This window comes from Podarcis bocagei (genome assembly GCF_964188305.1).
Source record: "Podarcis bocagei genome assembly, chromosome: 8".
Taxonomy (NCBI): domain Eukaryota; kingdom Metazoa; phylum Chordata; class Lepidosauria; order Squamata; family Lacertidae; genus Podarcis; species Podarcis bocagei.
The window spans coordinates 70,678,096-70,695,679 of NC_138133.1; the positions used below are offsets into that span (position 1 = coordinate 70,678,096).

General features: G+C 43.0%; 1 protein-coding gene and 1 long non-coding RNA gene across 2 annotated transcripts in view; both read right to left on the reverse strand.

The window, feature by feature from the left end:
* The window catches only part of LRP12 (LDL receptor related protein 12), a 40,043-nt gene extending 35,457 nt beyond the window's left edge, over positions 1–4,586 (reverse strand). The window contains exon 1 of the mRNA XM_081204530.1: positions 4,163–4,586. Coding sequence (XP_081060656.1) covers positions 4,163–4,571 — 409 coding nt within the window. The 5' untranslated portion in view covers positions 4,572–4,586. The remainder of the gene's footprint in view (positions 1–4,162) is intronic.
* A 6,473-nt stretch (positions 4,587–11,059) lies between these two features.
* LOC308593221 lies at positions 11,060–16,576 on the reverse strand. The gene is made up of 2 exons (XR_014010864.1): positions 16,436–16,576; positions 11,060–11,490 (listed from the first exon to the last, which is right to left on the reverse strand). It is a non-coding gene; the product is annotated as an uncharacterized lncRNA (long non-coding RNA).
* Between the last annotated feature and the right edge of the window lie 1,008 nt (positions 16,577–17,584).

Sequence of the window (17,584 nt, forward strand, 5' to 3'; positions counted from 1 at the left end):
GTCAGCTGGAGTAATAAATCTGTTTGCACAAACATAACTTCCTCTCATACTCCCTGCAGTTAACATTGGATTTAGTTCCCTGCATATATTTATGTTTTATATTTTTTCATCCTCTGTATATTAACAAAAGCACTTTATCAGAGACTAGACACGTAAAGCACTTCCTTAAGTTTAAATGTAGTGAGCTGTGTCTGTCTGATCCAAGCACTTCAATTCAAGAAAAATACTGGTCAAACAGATTAAGAAAACAATAACCAAGAAAGTAAATGTTTTTGTTTGTGCCCTGTTGAGGCTAAAATGATCTATGGGAATGCTTCCAGGTCTATGAACATAATTGTATTTTACTTTATGTCCCTCTGGAAAACAGTGGGTTTCTTAAAAACCAAGCTCCTGTTTCCTTTAATATGAAGAACAGATATACAGCTTTAGCCAATGGTATGAATAGCGATACTATTTAACACAAGTCTTGCTTCCTATGGATTTTGGAGATCCCTAAGGCCTTTTATACATAAGAAGTTTTAATGGATATGATCTTACTGGTGCCAGGCTTTTCTGCATTAAATGTGATCACATTGCATACTTGTTTCTTTACAGTCACAGTAAGTCATGCATCTTGTTTTGGTAAGCATAAGTTCAGAACTGAAATTGATCTGTGTTATTCTGTTTTTCTTATAGAAGTATTTTAAATATCGAGACAGGATTTCCCTTTATATAGGAAGAAACAGTACTTCATGTAGTCAGCAGGCCAGGGACAATTTGACCTTCGTGATGTTTGCAAAATAAGGTGGTCAGTATTTATCACTGTAATTTTAGAGGAAAACTACCATAACCTATTTTGGACGTATGCTACAATAAGACTGCTTGCTTCAACTTAGGTTGCACATTAAAAAGGAATAAAGTAACTGAGGTAAATTGTTTAAAGTAAATTGTTAAGAGATCTTTAGTGCTTCCCTGCTCCCTCAGAGAATAATTATCAGTGTTCCCTTGGAAAAGCTAATTACTATTAAACCAGTTTAAATCTGGTATGGATAAAGCCCAAGTGAGTTACCTACCACGTCCACACCAAGTGTGCGAAAACAGATACAACATTCTCATTCCTCCAGGCTGCTCAAAGTCTAAGAAACAATGAACAGCACAACTTGCAGATATACAATGCACCCTTCCTTCTCATATACCTGGTAAAGTATGGCTTATGAAAGTGTTGAAAGGCAAATGATGCTTTTTGGAGGGGGAAATGAGTTACTTATCACTTAAACCTGAGTCCATGGTCCTACACCAAATACACTGAATTGAAGCCTAATTTTCTATCTAAGAGGGGTGGGGGTCGCAGTGAACAGTAACTTGACTTTTAAGGTCATGTAATAATAGTTACTCACATACAGTTAGTCTGAGGGTCTTCTGGCGGTTCCCTCACTGCGAGAAGTGAGGTTGCAAAGAACCAGTAAGAGGGCCTTATTGGTAGTGGTGCCCACCCTGTGGCACATCCTCCCATCAGATGTCAAAGAAATAAACAACTATCTGACTTTTAGAAGACATCTGAAGGCAACCCTGTTTAGGGAAGTTTTTAATGTTTGATGTTTTATCATGTTTTTAATATTCTGTTGGGCAGGGTATAAATAATAAAATTATTATTATTATTACTACTACTAATACTAATACTAATACTACAGCACATAAGCAGCTCACTCAGTGGGGTAGAGCCACAGCTATAACTTTTGGGTAGCAGCATCACCATCACAGGGGCAAGACAGCAGCAAGGTCGGGTATGAACAGTCATATTGACAGAACTAAATGCTTCCACCAGCACATCCATACAGTTCCAACTTCACCAGTGCTTCACCCATCCATGTACACAACAGCAGTACTGCTGCTGGGAGGTTATAACTGCAGCTCTACCCCACTGAGTGAGCAACTCCTCTTTCAACATGTTGTACCCATTTATAGCTATTAACCAGACATCACGAACATTTCCAACTTATTGAGAAACACTACTTTTGCCTTGTAATTAGCAGTCTTTCTTCTGACAGTTCTGGGCACTTAGTTGCCATCTAACTTTGTATTTGTTTGTGACCCTTTTCTTCAAGCAAGTCGTTTTGTTTTGCATCCTTGCATATGTACAGAAAAAGAAGAACTTCATTAATTTCCTAATTATGAGCTTGTCTGTAAGCAGATATAATTATATAGTGTGAAAGACATGTGAGATGAATGACTAGTTTATACTACCTAGTGTAGTATAAATGATTTATTTAGTCAATTAATACTAATGTATTGATTGTTATAGCAACCAATTAAAATTTCACTTTTGTTCAGGAAATATGTGAATTGAGAAATGGCAAACTTGGATTTTACTTTCAGACAGCAACCAGTATGCCCAAATCTAAAATAAACTTAATATTATTCAGTCATACAATCCCTTACATCTGATCTGTGGGTGAACAAAAATCGGAGAGAACTTTCACAATTTGGAAAAACCTTGAATGACCATCTTGACACTACTCCTGTAAGCCAATCCCCCAAACGAAACTGAACCCAGGCCTTCACTTGTTGGACCACAGCAACTCTCACAAATTGTTAGACAACATACAAACAAGTTACATGAACTGCCATCTCTTTACGTGTAGTCTAAGTAGAGTACAGTGGTACCTCGGGTTACGTACTTAATTCGTTCCGGAGGTCTGTTCTTAACCTGAAACTGTTCTTAACCTGAACCACAACTTTAGCTAATGGGGCCTCCCGCTGCCGCTGCACCGTGATTTCTGTTCTCATCCTGAAGCAAAGTTCTTAACCCGAGGTAATATTTCTGGGTTAGCGGAGTGTGTAACCTGAAGCGTATGTAACCCGAGGTACCACTGTAAAAGCAAGCTTTTCCTAGAGCATTGTTGCACATTACAGTGTAGGTCCCTCCTTGTACAAATAAACTTATGGTGCCACCACCAAGTTCCCTTTGCTGTAGAGCTCAATAATATTAAGACATATGAATATATCTTCCACTGTCAAATACACATAATCCACTTAAATCAAGTATGCAGTGGAACCTGACAATTTAGGGCCATCATTTGTTTGCACTCCAAGGCAAATTGTTGGCTAGAACACCTAATAAAAATACAAACAAGGCCAATGGAATTTCAAAATCTGGGGTTACTCTAGCTACAAGTTTTATGAAACTGCATGTTTTGGTTATGAACCTAGTTGTGGTGCTAATGGCATCCAAGAAAGGTGACAAATGAAGGGACAAAGCATTCAGACATTTAGGCACATGCTGTTGAGCCGGGGCTTCATTCCAATTAACTATAACCATTTTTATGTAGCTTATATCTTATATAGCTGCCTACTAAAAAGTGTTTTAAGGACCACATATCACTGGTTGGACCACTAGTAAAGTTCTGCATTCAGAAGGTCCCAGGTCCAGTTCTTGGAATCTCCAGGGCAGGGAGAAAAGCCCTTGTCTGAAATCCTGGAGAACTGCTGCCAGCCAGTGCTGAACTAGACGGGCCAAAAGCACTTCCTCTCTTCCTAATATGCGTGGGTGGGACAAAACTAAATTTGGGAAGAAAATGGTTCAGTCGGGCCCCACTTGTTTTAAACCAGCGGGCTTTGAGCATATACAGATTTCCACTGTGAACTTCTTTTCCTCTCTCCTACGCCCTCCTACGCCCTGACAACAAGACACAAGAACACCCCAAGGGGCACGTTGTTTCGTGCGGGAAAGAGGGTCACACACACAAAACAAAGAGGCAGGCAGACTAGCTGGGCCAAGGTCCCAGCCCTCGGCTTAAAACAAAACCCTGGCGAAGAAGAAGTAGTCGTCTTCAGCCCTGCTGCTTTAAAACTGGCAAGACTGATGCCCGAAGAACAAAAATAAGCAGAATGAAAAAAGGGCTGTTTGGTGGTGGGCGCCTCTCACTCACCCCCCCACCCCAGCGCTAAGGAAGAAAGGGGGGGGGTAAGCCAAGAAGGGGAAGAGGAAAACAAAAACAAATCAAGCCTTTTTCCTAAAAAGCAAACGGGGGTGGTGGGGGAGAGGAGAGATGAAGGCTGCCTGCTTTGTCTCTTCGCGCCCCTTTAATATAAGGCCAACGGGGGCGACAAAGGAAGCAATGGAGCCGGCTGGCTGGCTGGCTTCCTCGCCCCCTTCTCCTTCCTCCCAGAGGCTGGTACCTACCACAGCAGGAGGCGACGAGGAGCAGGAGCTGCGCTGACCTCCAAGCAAGGGACCCTTTGGCGCTCCAGCAAGGGGCCATAACACCGCCACGGGGGGGAGAGCGAGAAGAAAGAGCCGGAGCCGGGAGCCCCCGCGGCCACAAGCCCCGCTGCGGGAGGAGGGCCCAAGCGCCGCCGCCGCCGCCGCCTCGCCGGCCAAGACTCCCCGCCGGCCCCCTGGCTGCTCCCTCCCGCGTCGCTCTCTGCTCAGCCCGCCGCTGCTGTGGGAGCCATGGGCGGCTGAGGCGGCTGCTGAGGCGGCTGAGGCGACGACGACGACGACCGCCGGCCTCCGGCCTCCTCTGCTCTCCGGTCTCGGGCAGCGCTCTCCTCCGGCGGGCAGGAGGGGCTCCGCCGGCGCATCTGCGCATTAGAGAGCCGAGCCGCTCGCTCGCTCTCGCAGGAAAGCGGCTTCCCTGGGCGGGGAGGGAGCGAGGGAGACCCAGCCTCTCGCCCAGACGGAGGAGGAGGAGACTGAGCGGGCTTCGTCCTGGCCGCGCACTGAACCGCCTCAGTTTCTCTCGGGGCTGCTGGCCGCTCGGTGACCCTTTAAACTCAAGGAGACAAAAGCAGCGGGAGTGGGGGGGGGGAGGATGTTTACTCCGAAGTAGCTCAAACACGGGCAGGGATCCTGCCCTGGCTGTTTATTCGGAGGTAAATCCCCATGGGGCGCTAGGGATGTTCCCCTCAGAGAGTTTGAGAGGGAGCACGCGCAGCCCCGATCCTCTGCAAGAGCTAGGCGATCCTAAAGTTATTAAAAGCGATGGCCTCCCGCAGTCCCAAGGGGCAGCACGTAAAGACGAGCCCGTGGTGGATCAGGCCCGCCTGAGCCCGCTAGCCTGGACACCACCCCCCCCGCGCGCCAACCGCATAAAAAGCTCGCGGGCACCCCTTTCCCCACTTGCAACTGGTGTTCAGAGGCCCATTGCCTCCGATGCTGAAGGTAGAACATAAGTCATCCTGGCTAGCAGACTTGTCCTCCATCATTTATTTATTTCCATTTTTGAGAGGGAGAAAAATATGCAGCTTGAGTATTGAGGGTAAGATATCCTCCTTCTCCAGTGAAGTCACAGGCTCCAAAGCAATCCTGAGTTAACTCAGATGTCTCACTGAATTTATTTTGATTTACTGCCATGAAAGTCACTTCGCCCCCGAGGCGCACTCTGGAAACAAGCAGATGCCAACAACTGCCATTGAAGCAAATGTGCATATAGAATTGCATTTCTTGTACAGTATGTGCACCAGTTCACATCTGATGTACACCAATGAAGGAAAACACGCATGCCTCTTATTTTGATTCTGTTTGGCAAGGGACCACATATGATGCTACCTTCTTTTCTTTCCAGGATGCTGATACATTACAGCACTGCAGAGTTAGAGTTGTGTTGTTTTGCACCAGTTCAATTTTCAACCCCTTGAATTTTCTGGTAGAGTTTTTTCCCTTCTTTTGGTAACAAATAATTTCTAGTTAATTACTGAAGTGGCTTAGGTAGCGTTCTCACAATGCAACATTATCAGTAGATGTTAATCCCTGTGCACTGTCATTTTGAATAGCAACATTAATGCACTGGGATGTGTTAATAACAAGATTTCTGCAAAAAGGAAATATTGGTTGCACCCTCTGGAAACTTAGACACAGCTGGCCATCCATACAGTATTGCTGTCTGAGGCAAAGGAAAAGATGACTGCCCCACCAATCCATGTACAGAAGCCAATTGGACTGGCAGTTCTTCTTATTTCAGGACAGGCAACAACAATAGTGGGATAGTATCCACCACACCAGAGAGCAGCAAGCTAGTTATGGGAGTGCAAGACAGGCCACATGGCATGTGCAGCTCTGCCCTCCAACAGATGTGGCACAACCAGGGAATTAGAAAGCTGTTGCTGCTGGCCTCAGCGACTGTTACCTGATGGTAGGGCTGGCCCTGCTAAATTCTATTGAGATGCTCATATACTATATTTCAGGATCTCTCTTCGCTGAAATTCTCTGCTTAATTCCTCTGCTTTTCTAGTCTTTGATTTACCCATCTTTCTCCATATTTTTTATTATGTACATCAGCTTCTTTTCTTTGTTGTATTCGCTTTCATTGTTTTGCCTTTAAATTACTCCTTTCTTTCAGTCCGTTGTATTTTTCTCCTCTTTCATTTTGATTGTGTTCATCTTCAACTGTTTAAACCTAAAACCACCCCTTTATTCCCCAGTGCCTTTACTTCTTTGCCATACTATAGCTTTGGAATTCATTGCCACATATTCATGTATTCCTCTTTCTTTCTGCGCTTAAACAGCAGCTATTCTCCAGAGCTTTATGTTCTGATCTTTGCAATCCCTTTATCCTATGTCTCAGCCATTCCCCTTCATTCTTTTACTTTTGGAGTATAAGCCTGGGAACAAAGTTTTTACCTTTAGAAACTGGATGCTCCAGGTACGTTATAAATATTACTATGATTCTCTAAGCACTGGATTCTGGAAGAACACTTCATTTCTATGTGCAGTAGATGGCAATCCTGTTTTTTTGTAGCGGGGGGGGGAGGGGATTGTGGTGGAAAGGGGCTCTTAACCTTTTGAATCCCTCCTGTTCAGTCCTTTGAATTATTTAGTGCTATGTAGGATGATTATGTACACACATGCTGACATTCCTGAGGTCTACCCTTTCATACTGCAGCATTTTAATAAAATACTTTAGAAAATGCATATCCCTCCCCCCCCCATGACCCAAGTTGGCTACCTGCCTGTCAGCTGCTACTAAATAAAACCAAAGTTGCGGTTAGATGCCAAGTTTCCCATCTGTATCTGGATGTCTCCTCTTATAAACCTGCAGTAATTATTGTATGAGCATCAGCATGTATGAGTAAAAGCTAATTTGTTATCCTGATAATGTTCAAATTAGCTGACACAACTTTTTATCCAAAGCAAGTGACATAGGTGCTGTATGGTGTAAAGTTGACACTTATTGAGTGGGAAAACTTATGATTCTGGTAGAGCCAGCCAGATTATCCTGTTCTTCAAATTGTGGTTGCATCGGTTATAACCTTGATGAGACACTTAAGCTGGACTTTAATGTTTTTAGGTGGGATATGGAAATACTATAGGACCTTGATTCTCAAACGATGTGATTAACCTATCTATCCAACACTATCCATTTCCATTTGTTTTTAAAAACTATTAAAACTGAGGTCTTGCACAGTAATTATATTTATATCATTAAGCTTTAACAAAAATGATAAAGAGGCCTTGCACAAACCTTCTGTAAGAATAATTAGAATAAATAATCTAGGTTGAAGGGTCAGTCTGCCCTGAGTCTGTTCCAATTCTTGAGTTCTTGTATCTGTGGGGGTATGAGAGGAAACTTACCAAATCAATCCCTTGTCTAAACAACTGTTGTGGCTGGCTACTTAATCACCATGATTAGCACAACCAAATCAGTTGTTCTGTGCCATAGGATGAATGGGTGCCCCCCCCAACCTAGCTGTTAGGTAGAAGAACAATAGGAGGGTGGTTTGTGAGTGAGTTGGAAGCAGGCAGAAAGCAGGCTGGAAGCTGATCCACGGAGATATGCTTGCTCTGTGCTGGATCCAAACTTGTCATGAATTAAGAAGCATGTTAGTTGGGCTATTAATGCTGTGAGTCCCTTCATCTTATGCTCAGATTGTATATATGTGTAAATAAAACCAAATATCCTAAAGACACTGTCAGGGACTGGGAAGAGGAGGAATGGTGGAGATCGCCTCCCCATCCTGTCCCTCCCAGGGAGGAGGAAGAGGAAGACAGTATAGATTTACAACAGTGGTTTGTGGGAGGTCACAGCTCAGAGGCAGATGAGGTTGGGAAACAATGAGAAAGGAGGAGCAGGCAGAACCAGAGTAGAAGCTGGCTGACACATTGTCGTTAGAAAGCATTCCACATCCTCCATCTCCCAGAACCTGGTGAGCCTTAAATGTAGGAGAGCAGAGAGCACAAAAACGGGGCACGTAGCAACACCCGTAGAAGAGACAAATGAGAAAGTGGGGAAAGCAGGGGGTGGAGATTCACTTGGGACAACGCCATTCTCCAAGGGGGTGGGTTCTATAGTCTTTCTCTGTAAAGAGTGAAATAAAAAAGGACAGTAAGAAACTTTTCCTTGTCTTTATACTTCCCTGGGCAACCAGCTGGGAGCCACTGACAGCATCCTGACAACCACAGTCTCTGCTGACCTTTATTCCAAGGAAATCAAATCCTGGCCTGGAACCTCTGCCTGAGGTATACAGTGGTACCTTGGGTTACAGACGCTTCAGGTTACAGACTCCGCTAAGCCAGAAATAGTACCTCGGGTTAAGAACTTTGCTTCAGGATGAGAAGAGAAATTGCGCCACGGCGGCAGCGGGAGGCCCCATTAGCTAAAGTGGTGTTTCAGGTTAAGAACAGTTTCAGGTTAAGAACAGACCTCCAGAACGAATTAAGTTCTTAACCCGAGGTACCACTGTATGCTAAAATTAATGCCTTAATGCCTAAAGTATGTACTACAATTGCAATTTCCCAGGTAATCCCCCACAAGTACCCTGTGGAAATCTTGAGAGGACAACTCCTCCTAATCGGGTTGTTGAAATCTGAGCATGTGCTCAGCATGTAGCAATTAGTAGAAGTACTGTAGTAGTTTTGTGGAAACACAATGCATAGTCTGTGCTCATCTGAGGAGGAAATGGGACTAGGGGTGTGGCATTAGAGGCTACCAAAGAAAATGGTGCAACACATATTACACACTTCCTACCCCAAATGTGCTAATGAGCTTCCACACCAGCAGTGACTGTAAGGGGTTGTTTTTACTTAGCAGATTTCTGTGGCAAGAGGGAAATGTATATTAAATGTAAACAAACAAACAAACAAACAAACAAGAAGACAGGCTGACATTTTGATGACAACAATATTGTGTGGGTGGGATCAGCACCAATTTCATAATAAATTCCTGCTTGGGAGAAGCCACAAATATCCTTGTGTAACCCTATCTGCATAAGGACTGTTCTTCCACAAGCAGCTCCCACACAGCAAGATTCAGATGAAATAACCTTGACAGCGGAGGCAGGTTTATGGATCCTGATCATAGAATACTTTGATGGGAAAATAACAATTCAGTGGAAAAGGTCATGTGATCCGTCCCTGCTGACATGGTTGGATCATAAACATTACGCTAGCCACACAAGATAGGAGCCGTTTATGGAAAAGTAGTTCCCGTGTGAGGGGATCATTTCTGGGGGTTTTCCCATTCTGCAGAGGAATACATTTCTGCTTAAAACAGCCCTGTGATACAGGAGCCTTGTGACCTGTCTGACTCTCACCTTCTGCATTTGTATCTGTATAGTATTTGCACATGTGGATCAATCCTCACCATGCAATCCTGTGCATGCTTACTCAGAAGTAAGTCATACTGAATTCAGTTGGGTTTCCTCCCAGATAAGTAGGTATGGGACTTCAGCGGTAGTCAGCAATTATTCTTTAGATTCTTACCCTAACCTAACATTTTGTTGTTGTTTAGTCATTTAGTTGTGTCCGACTCTTTGTGACCCCATGGACCAGAGCACGCCAGGCACTCCTGTCTTCTACTGCCTCCCGCAGTTTGATCAGACTCATGTTGGTAGCTTCGAGAACACTGTCCAACCATCTCCTCCTCTGTCGCCCCCTTCTCCTTGTGCCCTCCATCTTTCCCAACATCAGGGTCTTTTCCAGGGAGTCTTCTCATGCGGTGGCCAAAGTATTGGAGCCTCAGCTTCAGGATCTGTCCTTCCAGTGAGCACTCAGGGCTGATTTCCTTCAGAATGTATAGGTTTGATCTTTTTGCAGTCCATGGGACTCTCAAGAGTCTCCTCTAGCACCTAACATAACTAAGGCCAAATAGTACCTTTATTTCACTCTGTGGGGAGATAAAAATACAGTCAGTTCTTCTTGGGTAAGACACTTGAAAAAATATCTGGAAAAAAATATTATTGTGTGCAGTTTAGATTATGTTTCCTGGGTGTGTCATTGTTTCACTTACAAATGAACTAGATGGCACCCACCCACCAAATAAAGCAATTTTTATGCTTATTTAATTTTTCAAATAATTCTGGCTGGGAACTCTTTTTTTTGTAACTGTAAATCTTTTTCTGCAATGCTCTGTTGGCTTTAATAAGTACAATAGTAGCCACTGCTGGGTTTTACTTACTGTGGCTGAATGTTAAGCAGCAATGGAAAATGTTAAGTTGTGAGATAACTGACTAGTTTCCTAAGCACTTTTTAACAGGAGGGGGAATTAACAATGCTTCTCACCTCCTCCTTTCACACTCCAATAGAAAAAATGCAAATTTACTATTAACCTAGTCACACAGCAGCCTCACATTTCGTTTACTCCATTTCACAATTCACACACAAGCCCAGGCCAGACCAGCGATAGGCACACAGGCAGAATTCTCTTTACCAAGGATTCTATTCACAAAATCTTTAAATTGATTCCAGGCTACAAAGATAGAAAGAATGCAGTATTTGAAGAGAGATAAAAAAACACACAAGCTGAGGAATTAGGAAAGCATATTCATACCTGTTTACATCTCCCCATTTGTCACGACGGACCCAAAACAAGTGCATCAAGGGTGACAGGATTTGAATTGGACCAAAATCCAATTCATACAGTGTATAGGTGTGTTGGATGGTGGGGTTCAGGGATATGCACTGGACTCACGAATGCTACCAGTCTCCCTGCCTTGCAGAAGAAACACTCTGAAGCCTGTCTGGAGGTTCTCTATGATGGTGCATGTATAAATAATGGGCGGTATCAAAGTTTTACTCGAGTAGACCCACTGAAATTATCAAACATGACTAGGTTAGGGTCATTAATTTAAATAAGTCTATTCTGAGTAATACTTAGCTGAGTACTACCCAGTGTGTTTTTTAGCTGAATAATCATTGCAACCCTGATTGGTTGGAAGGGGGAATAGTTGAAGGTTAGCCGTATAGTTATTCTACACAGACATTGACACTCTCCCTCCCTTTGTCAAGAAAAATGTATTGTGTTAGTGTTGACTAACCACAGAGACCATGCGTTAGTACTGGGAACTGTTCAACAAAATAAAAGCTGTACTTTCCAGCAGAAGACTGAGTACTGCTTTGCAAGGTAACAACAGGTAGCACATAACCGTTCCTTTGAAAACATGGGTGAAATGATAGATATGCCAATTTAATTGCTTGGGCATGTCTTCAAAGTTGTACGTTGCTTGCTGATCCTGCAGTTCCATTCTGAGACGTGAAGAACTGCAGATGGATTTAATCAGGAACGATTGCATTAGCTGGCAAAAATAAGAGAGGGGTGGTTCATACTGAGCAACAAGGGCTATGGAGACTTGGATTTTTCCACCAACCTGAGGAGGTAAGCACTTAACGATAACCTGTTTGATAACTAAGGGTCAAAAATTAATTGAAAATTAAGAATTGTATTTATTGAAACTGTTATCCCAAACTAAACCATCACATACATTTTCATCTGACCTTTGTTTTAGAATCTCAGAGTGGCAGATACAGTATGTGCCCCCTCCTCCTTTTTATCCTCACAATCCTATAAGGTTTGTCAGGCTAGCTTTCCTCACAGGATTATTGTGAGGATGAAGTGGGGGATGGTAACTGCCTAAGATCAACACCAGCAAGCTTAATGGCCAAGTAAGGATTTGAACCCAAGTCTCCCTGTTCAGAGTGCAAACCTCTCTACGCAGTCCATTGAAGACATTGAGCTTAGCAACACTAAGAAGCTCTTGATGCTAGTTCTATACATTATTTTTTACTCTACTGCTGTTAATGACTTCAAAGATTTATTGAACGCTGAGAGGTTTAATAAATAAAATCAATAAAGAACTGCAATAAAATGGCCTATATTGTGTATAGCATCACATAAAGCAAAATCCCAAGAACACTTGGAAATAGCTCCCATTGCGTTAAATAGACTCCCTAGCTACGGAGTCTAGGATTGCAGCCTTAAAGGACCATTGCTAATATTTTTGAAAAGCTTAAACGTAAAATGGTAGGCTTTAATAAATTCTAATAAGTTAAAGTTAATTTCAGAGTACAGGAAATTGTATACCACCACAAACCCCTCCAGCTTGATGGAAAAAAGGCACATTTTGAACACTTGTGTCAGGGAACTGCTTATATTCTGCTGCAAATCCCCCACCCCAATTAATCATTAACGCTCTCATCCAATAACTTGTTAGGCTAGCAGGAAGGGTAGAAAGAGGAAATATTGACTGAAAAAGATTCAATTTGACAGCATAGGTTATCATGGTAGCAATGAAGCTCACTGGGTCACCTGCTCATTTTTGTGCAAATGGCAGGAACAATCACAGGCATGGGTCTTTATTGGTGGATCTGGTGATTCGGCTTGGGGGCGGGGTTACCACTCTGATGCCCATGTGTCCACCAGTACAGTTGTACCTCGGGTTAAGTACTTAATTCGTTCCGGAGGTCCGTTCTTAACCTGAGACTGTTCTTAACCTGAAGCACCACTTTAGCTAATGGGACCTCCCGCTGCTGCTGCGCCGCTGGAGCACGATTTCTGTTCTCATCCTGAAGCAAAGTTCTTAACCTGAAGCACTATTTCTGGGTTAGTGGAGTCTGTAACCTGAAGCGTATGTAACACGAGGTACCACTGTATCTGTTTGGGCTTCCACAAAAAGTCTCAGTAAATATCCCTTCAAAATTCCACAGTGCATGACTGTTTGCTCTCCTGCTCAGTTCCCATTCTACCTGGGCTGTCCTACATTGAACAGATCCCCTTAAAGATGCCCAACATCATATAACACACAGGTGGGCAGATTTCAGTCCTATATGATTTGCTTTATTTTTTTCCATGGAATGTTGAAATCTGCTAACTGGAGCCAGGTGGACAGTAATAGAAAGGGCAGTGTCAGCTGTAAAAGTGTGTCTTGGGAGTTGGAGCCAAGTACCTACTACATTTATAAACCATACATCAGCATAATGTGAAAATCTGGAGTAAAATCTGAAGTTACTGCAAGTCAGGGATTCTAACACCAAACTCTAAAACTGTCCAGTAGAATAACACGAAGATGTGGTCAAAGGCAACAGATTTATACTCTCTATTTTACAGATGAACAACACTGGGGTTGAGAGTTAAGCAATTAGGAGAAAGGCAGCAATGGTATAGCATTAAACAAAAGCCAACCCTTGCGTTTTAATTCATTATCAGTAAACTACTAGATTCAGAAACCATTGGAACTCTGCTGGAAATCCCACTACATCCCATTCTAAATTCTGCTCATCCTGATGTAAGTAGACCCTCCAAATGTCCCTATTTCCCAGGGATGTCCCTGATTTAGAGAAGCTGTCCCGGTTTCTGATTTGATCCTGGAATGTCCCACATTTTCTAAGGACATCCCTATTTCCTTTGAAGCAATGTTGGAGGGTATGGTAGGATGTCCCTATTTTCATTGGAGAATTGTTGGAGGGTATGGAGTTATCTGATCCCTGAGCCATCTGAAGGCAATCCTATATAGGGAAGGTTTTTTTAAAAATGTAAGGTAAGTAAGATGTGTGGGGTATAAATAGTAAAATTATCATTATGGAATGGGATGTCCCTATTTTCATTAGAGAAATGTTGGAGCATATGTATAAGGGACTTGGTATTCTGAATTTGTTAAATAAAATAATGGAGGGATATTATTAATGGAGGTGACCGCTCTATTTGGAACTGATGAAGCAAGAGAAAAATTAAACTCTATGAAAAGCGGATTATGCACAAGAGGTAATGTTCAAAGCTTTCTTATGCTCACACTATATCGGTATTTAAGCCCTGTCCTTGTGCCCTCCAAAATAACAGAGTCATTTTTATTTGGTGCTTAATTAACAATTCCGTTGATGACAGAATCATCTCATAAGACGTTTTCTTGGAAAACTATTCTTTGAGCTTTCATTATATGTATGAAACATTTGCAATATTTAGTACACATTTAAGACTAATAATAGATTTGGAGCCAGAAGCCTCTGTAGCATGTAACCAGTGCATAGGTTTGGTTCTGTACAGTTATTTTTAACCACCAATAACTCATTTTGTTTAGTCGTATGAGAACATGGGAGGACAGGAACTCGTTGTGCAATGTTGAAGAATACCCCTGACATCCGTAATGTGCAGCATGTGAAATACAGCCACTGTGCTTCTTTGAGGAGCCTGAATTTTCAGCTGACTCCAGTTGTGGTTCTGTACAGTAGCCAGTTAAAATGACCAGCAACTCTCTACAATCTAATGCCTTGGGGGCAAGGGCTACTGAACACAGTGAGAATGATGCTCAAGGAAATATGCATAGGGTTATGCTGTAAGCATTTTTGAGAATTGCCTGAAATACAAAATACCCCCCCCCCCGAACCTCCCCCTGATGCAAACATGATTTACGTATTTGGCCTTGAGACTGCAGAGTAAAATACTCATTTTCAGCTAATGCCCTTTGGGCTTAAAAAAAAAACCCTCTCCATTTTCATGTCAATATTGTTTTAACTTTTCATGGTATACCATTTGAATACAGTGGTACCTCAGGATAAGTACTTAATTCATTCCGGAGGTCCGGTCTTAACCTGAAACTGTTCTTAACCTGAAGCACCACTTTAGCTAATTGGGCCTCCTGCTGCTGCCGCGCCGCCGGAGCACGATTTCTGTTCTCATCCTGAAGCAAATCCCGAGGTACTATTTCTGGGTTAGCAGAGTCTGTAACCTGAATCATATGTAACCTGAAGCGTATGTAACCCGAGGTACCACTGTACACTGGTGGTGTTGGGCTAGGCCAGCAATGCCCAACCTGGTGCCTCCAGATGTTTTGGACCACACCTCCTATCAGCTACAGCCAGCACGACCATACTGGCCAGGGCTGATGGGAGTTGTAGTTCAAAACATCCTGCAGGCAGCAGGCTGGAGAAGTCAGGGCTACGTAGACCGACCTTATTCAAAAACTTCTTTTTGGGCACCTTCTCTCTGAGTGGTCTCGGCTAATACAGAATGGCAGTTCATCAACCTTCATCTGGATTACCAAAGTACATTGGATACTTAAAGTGATATAACATTATGAATGGGGGGTGTGCTGAACAAATTAGGAATGGGACTTCACAGATTACTGGAAGTGAATGCAATTTGTTTAAATCCAAGTAACAAAATGTTCTAAAGATACATTTCTGACTTCTTTTATTTCTGAAAACCCATGAAATCATAAGATCCAGTCAAGGGCCTGGAAGCAATAAGAAGAAATCCCTTGGCTTGGCTGCCTAAGAATGACATTCTTCTGAGAGACCAGGAGAGGAGTGCATGTATATTAACAGGAAGGGTGTAAAGAAGTAGATGAGGTATGGGATTTTCCTTACTTAATCTCACCGCGGCCAGCATTTCAGGAAGTAAGTGTTTCTTCCCTCTGCTCAGGGCTAATTTCTCAATCCTGGAACCCTTTCAAATTTGGCCAGGGTGTGAGTTTTGCCCTCTAGTCGAATGAAAAACCAGGGAAAACCACCCTGACCGGTAGTTAGATCTATTCACAATTATATTAAATAGCCTGCATTTGTAGGGCTTCACTCTTTTCTGTTTTAACCCTATATACTTCTAAACTTCCGAGAAGGAAAACAAAAGAAATTCCACTAGTATCAGCCTGTATTTGAAATCAATAGGTTCACCTTCTGGGCTGCATCTCACTTTCTTAAAAAAAAAAAAAAAGGACAGACCACAATCATTCTAGACAATAGGGTTTGAGGTTTGGAAGCTACATATAGATAAGCAAATATTTTTTCTCCCTAAGTGCATCATGTGAAATGTATGTCCCTGAGCAACAAGCGGCAATCTTCATTTCCCTTCTCCTAATACTGATTTTAGACAGAAAACATACATTGTCATTAGGCCTATTCATTCCTGTCCCTTTGAACAAATTTCCAGCTCAGCATCTGTTGATTGTTCCCTCATCAACCAGCATTTCTAATGCCTATATGCGCACATTTGTATTCTTTTCTTATGGTTGGATGGGTAAGGGGGCGGGGAGTTCAATTATAATTTTGGGGTACTGTTAAAAGGATGAGAATGTACGTCAGTCATGAGTTTAATTGTGTGGAAATCTTCTGTAAGTCCTCATAAAAAGAAGGTGAAAGATGCCAATTCAGATTGTATCAGGTGGGGGGTAAAATTCAGCACGTTGGAAAGGAGGGCTAGTCACACACTGCGGTACCCAGATGTTGCTGGCTACAACTTTCATAATCCCTTACCATTCGCTGTGCATAACCACGTGGATGGGATTTGGAGTCAACTACACCTGGAGGGTCACAGGTGCCATTTTGGCAGTCCCAATGCTCACGTCTAGGTACATTTAAGGTTAAATGACCAAAAGAGCACTGTTGTGGTCATTTTATTTCTCAAAATAGCTATAAAGAAGAGTTATCAGCCTAGGACAGACGATCCTCTTCTCTTCCAACAGCAAAGCCCCAGCCAGCACAGCAAATGGTCAGGCATGATGGGAACTGGAGTCCAACAACATCTGTAGAGCACCATATTGGTTATCCCTACCCTGAGCACTACCCTTCAGGAGCTCTCATTGATACATTTGCAGGGCATGCATGTTGTTGTTGTTTAGTCGTTTAGTTGTGTCTGACTCTTCGTGACCCCATGGACCAGAGCACGCCAGGCACTCCTGTCTTCCACTGCCTCCCGCAGTTTGGTCAGGCTCATGTTTGTAGCTTCGAGAACACTATCCAACCATCTCGTCCTCTGTCATCCCCTTCTCCTTGTGCCCTCCATCTTTCCCAACATCAGGGTCTTTTCCAGGGAGTCTTCTCTTCTCATGAGGTGGCCAAAGTATTGGAGCCTCAGCTTCACGATCTGTCCATCCAGTGAGCACTCAGGGCTGATTTTCTCAAGAATGGATAGGTTTGATCTTCTTGCAGTCCATGGGACTCTCAAGAGTCTCCTCGGGCACCATAATTCAAAAGCATCAATTCTTCGGCGATCAGCCTTCTTTATGGTCCAGCTCTCACTTCCATACATCACTACTGGGAAAACCATAGCTTTTACTATACGGACCTTTGTCGGCAGCAGGGCATGCATATTACATTTCATTATTCACAGCAAAAGTATTTCACTTGTAGAGTGGCTACATTTCAGTACTCCTGAAGAAGAACCACATATGCAAGGGTATCATCTGGGACCCTTGGATTTTTTTGCACTGGGCCCCAGACAGATATTTTGCCCTCTCCTCCCCCCTTTTTAAATCTTATTTTTTTAAAAAAATCCTTGGAGGTCTGCTGTGCACACTATGAAGCACACCACCCACCATCATAATTTGCACATAAACATATAAATTAGCATACAGAAATTTTGTGTGTGTGTGCGTGTGTGTGTGTGTGTGTGTGTGTGTGTGT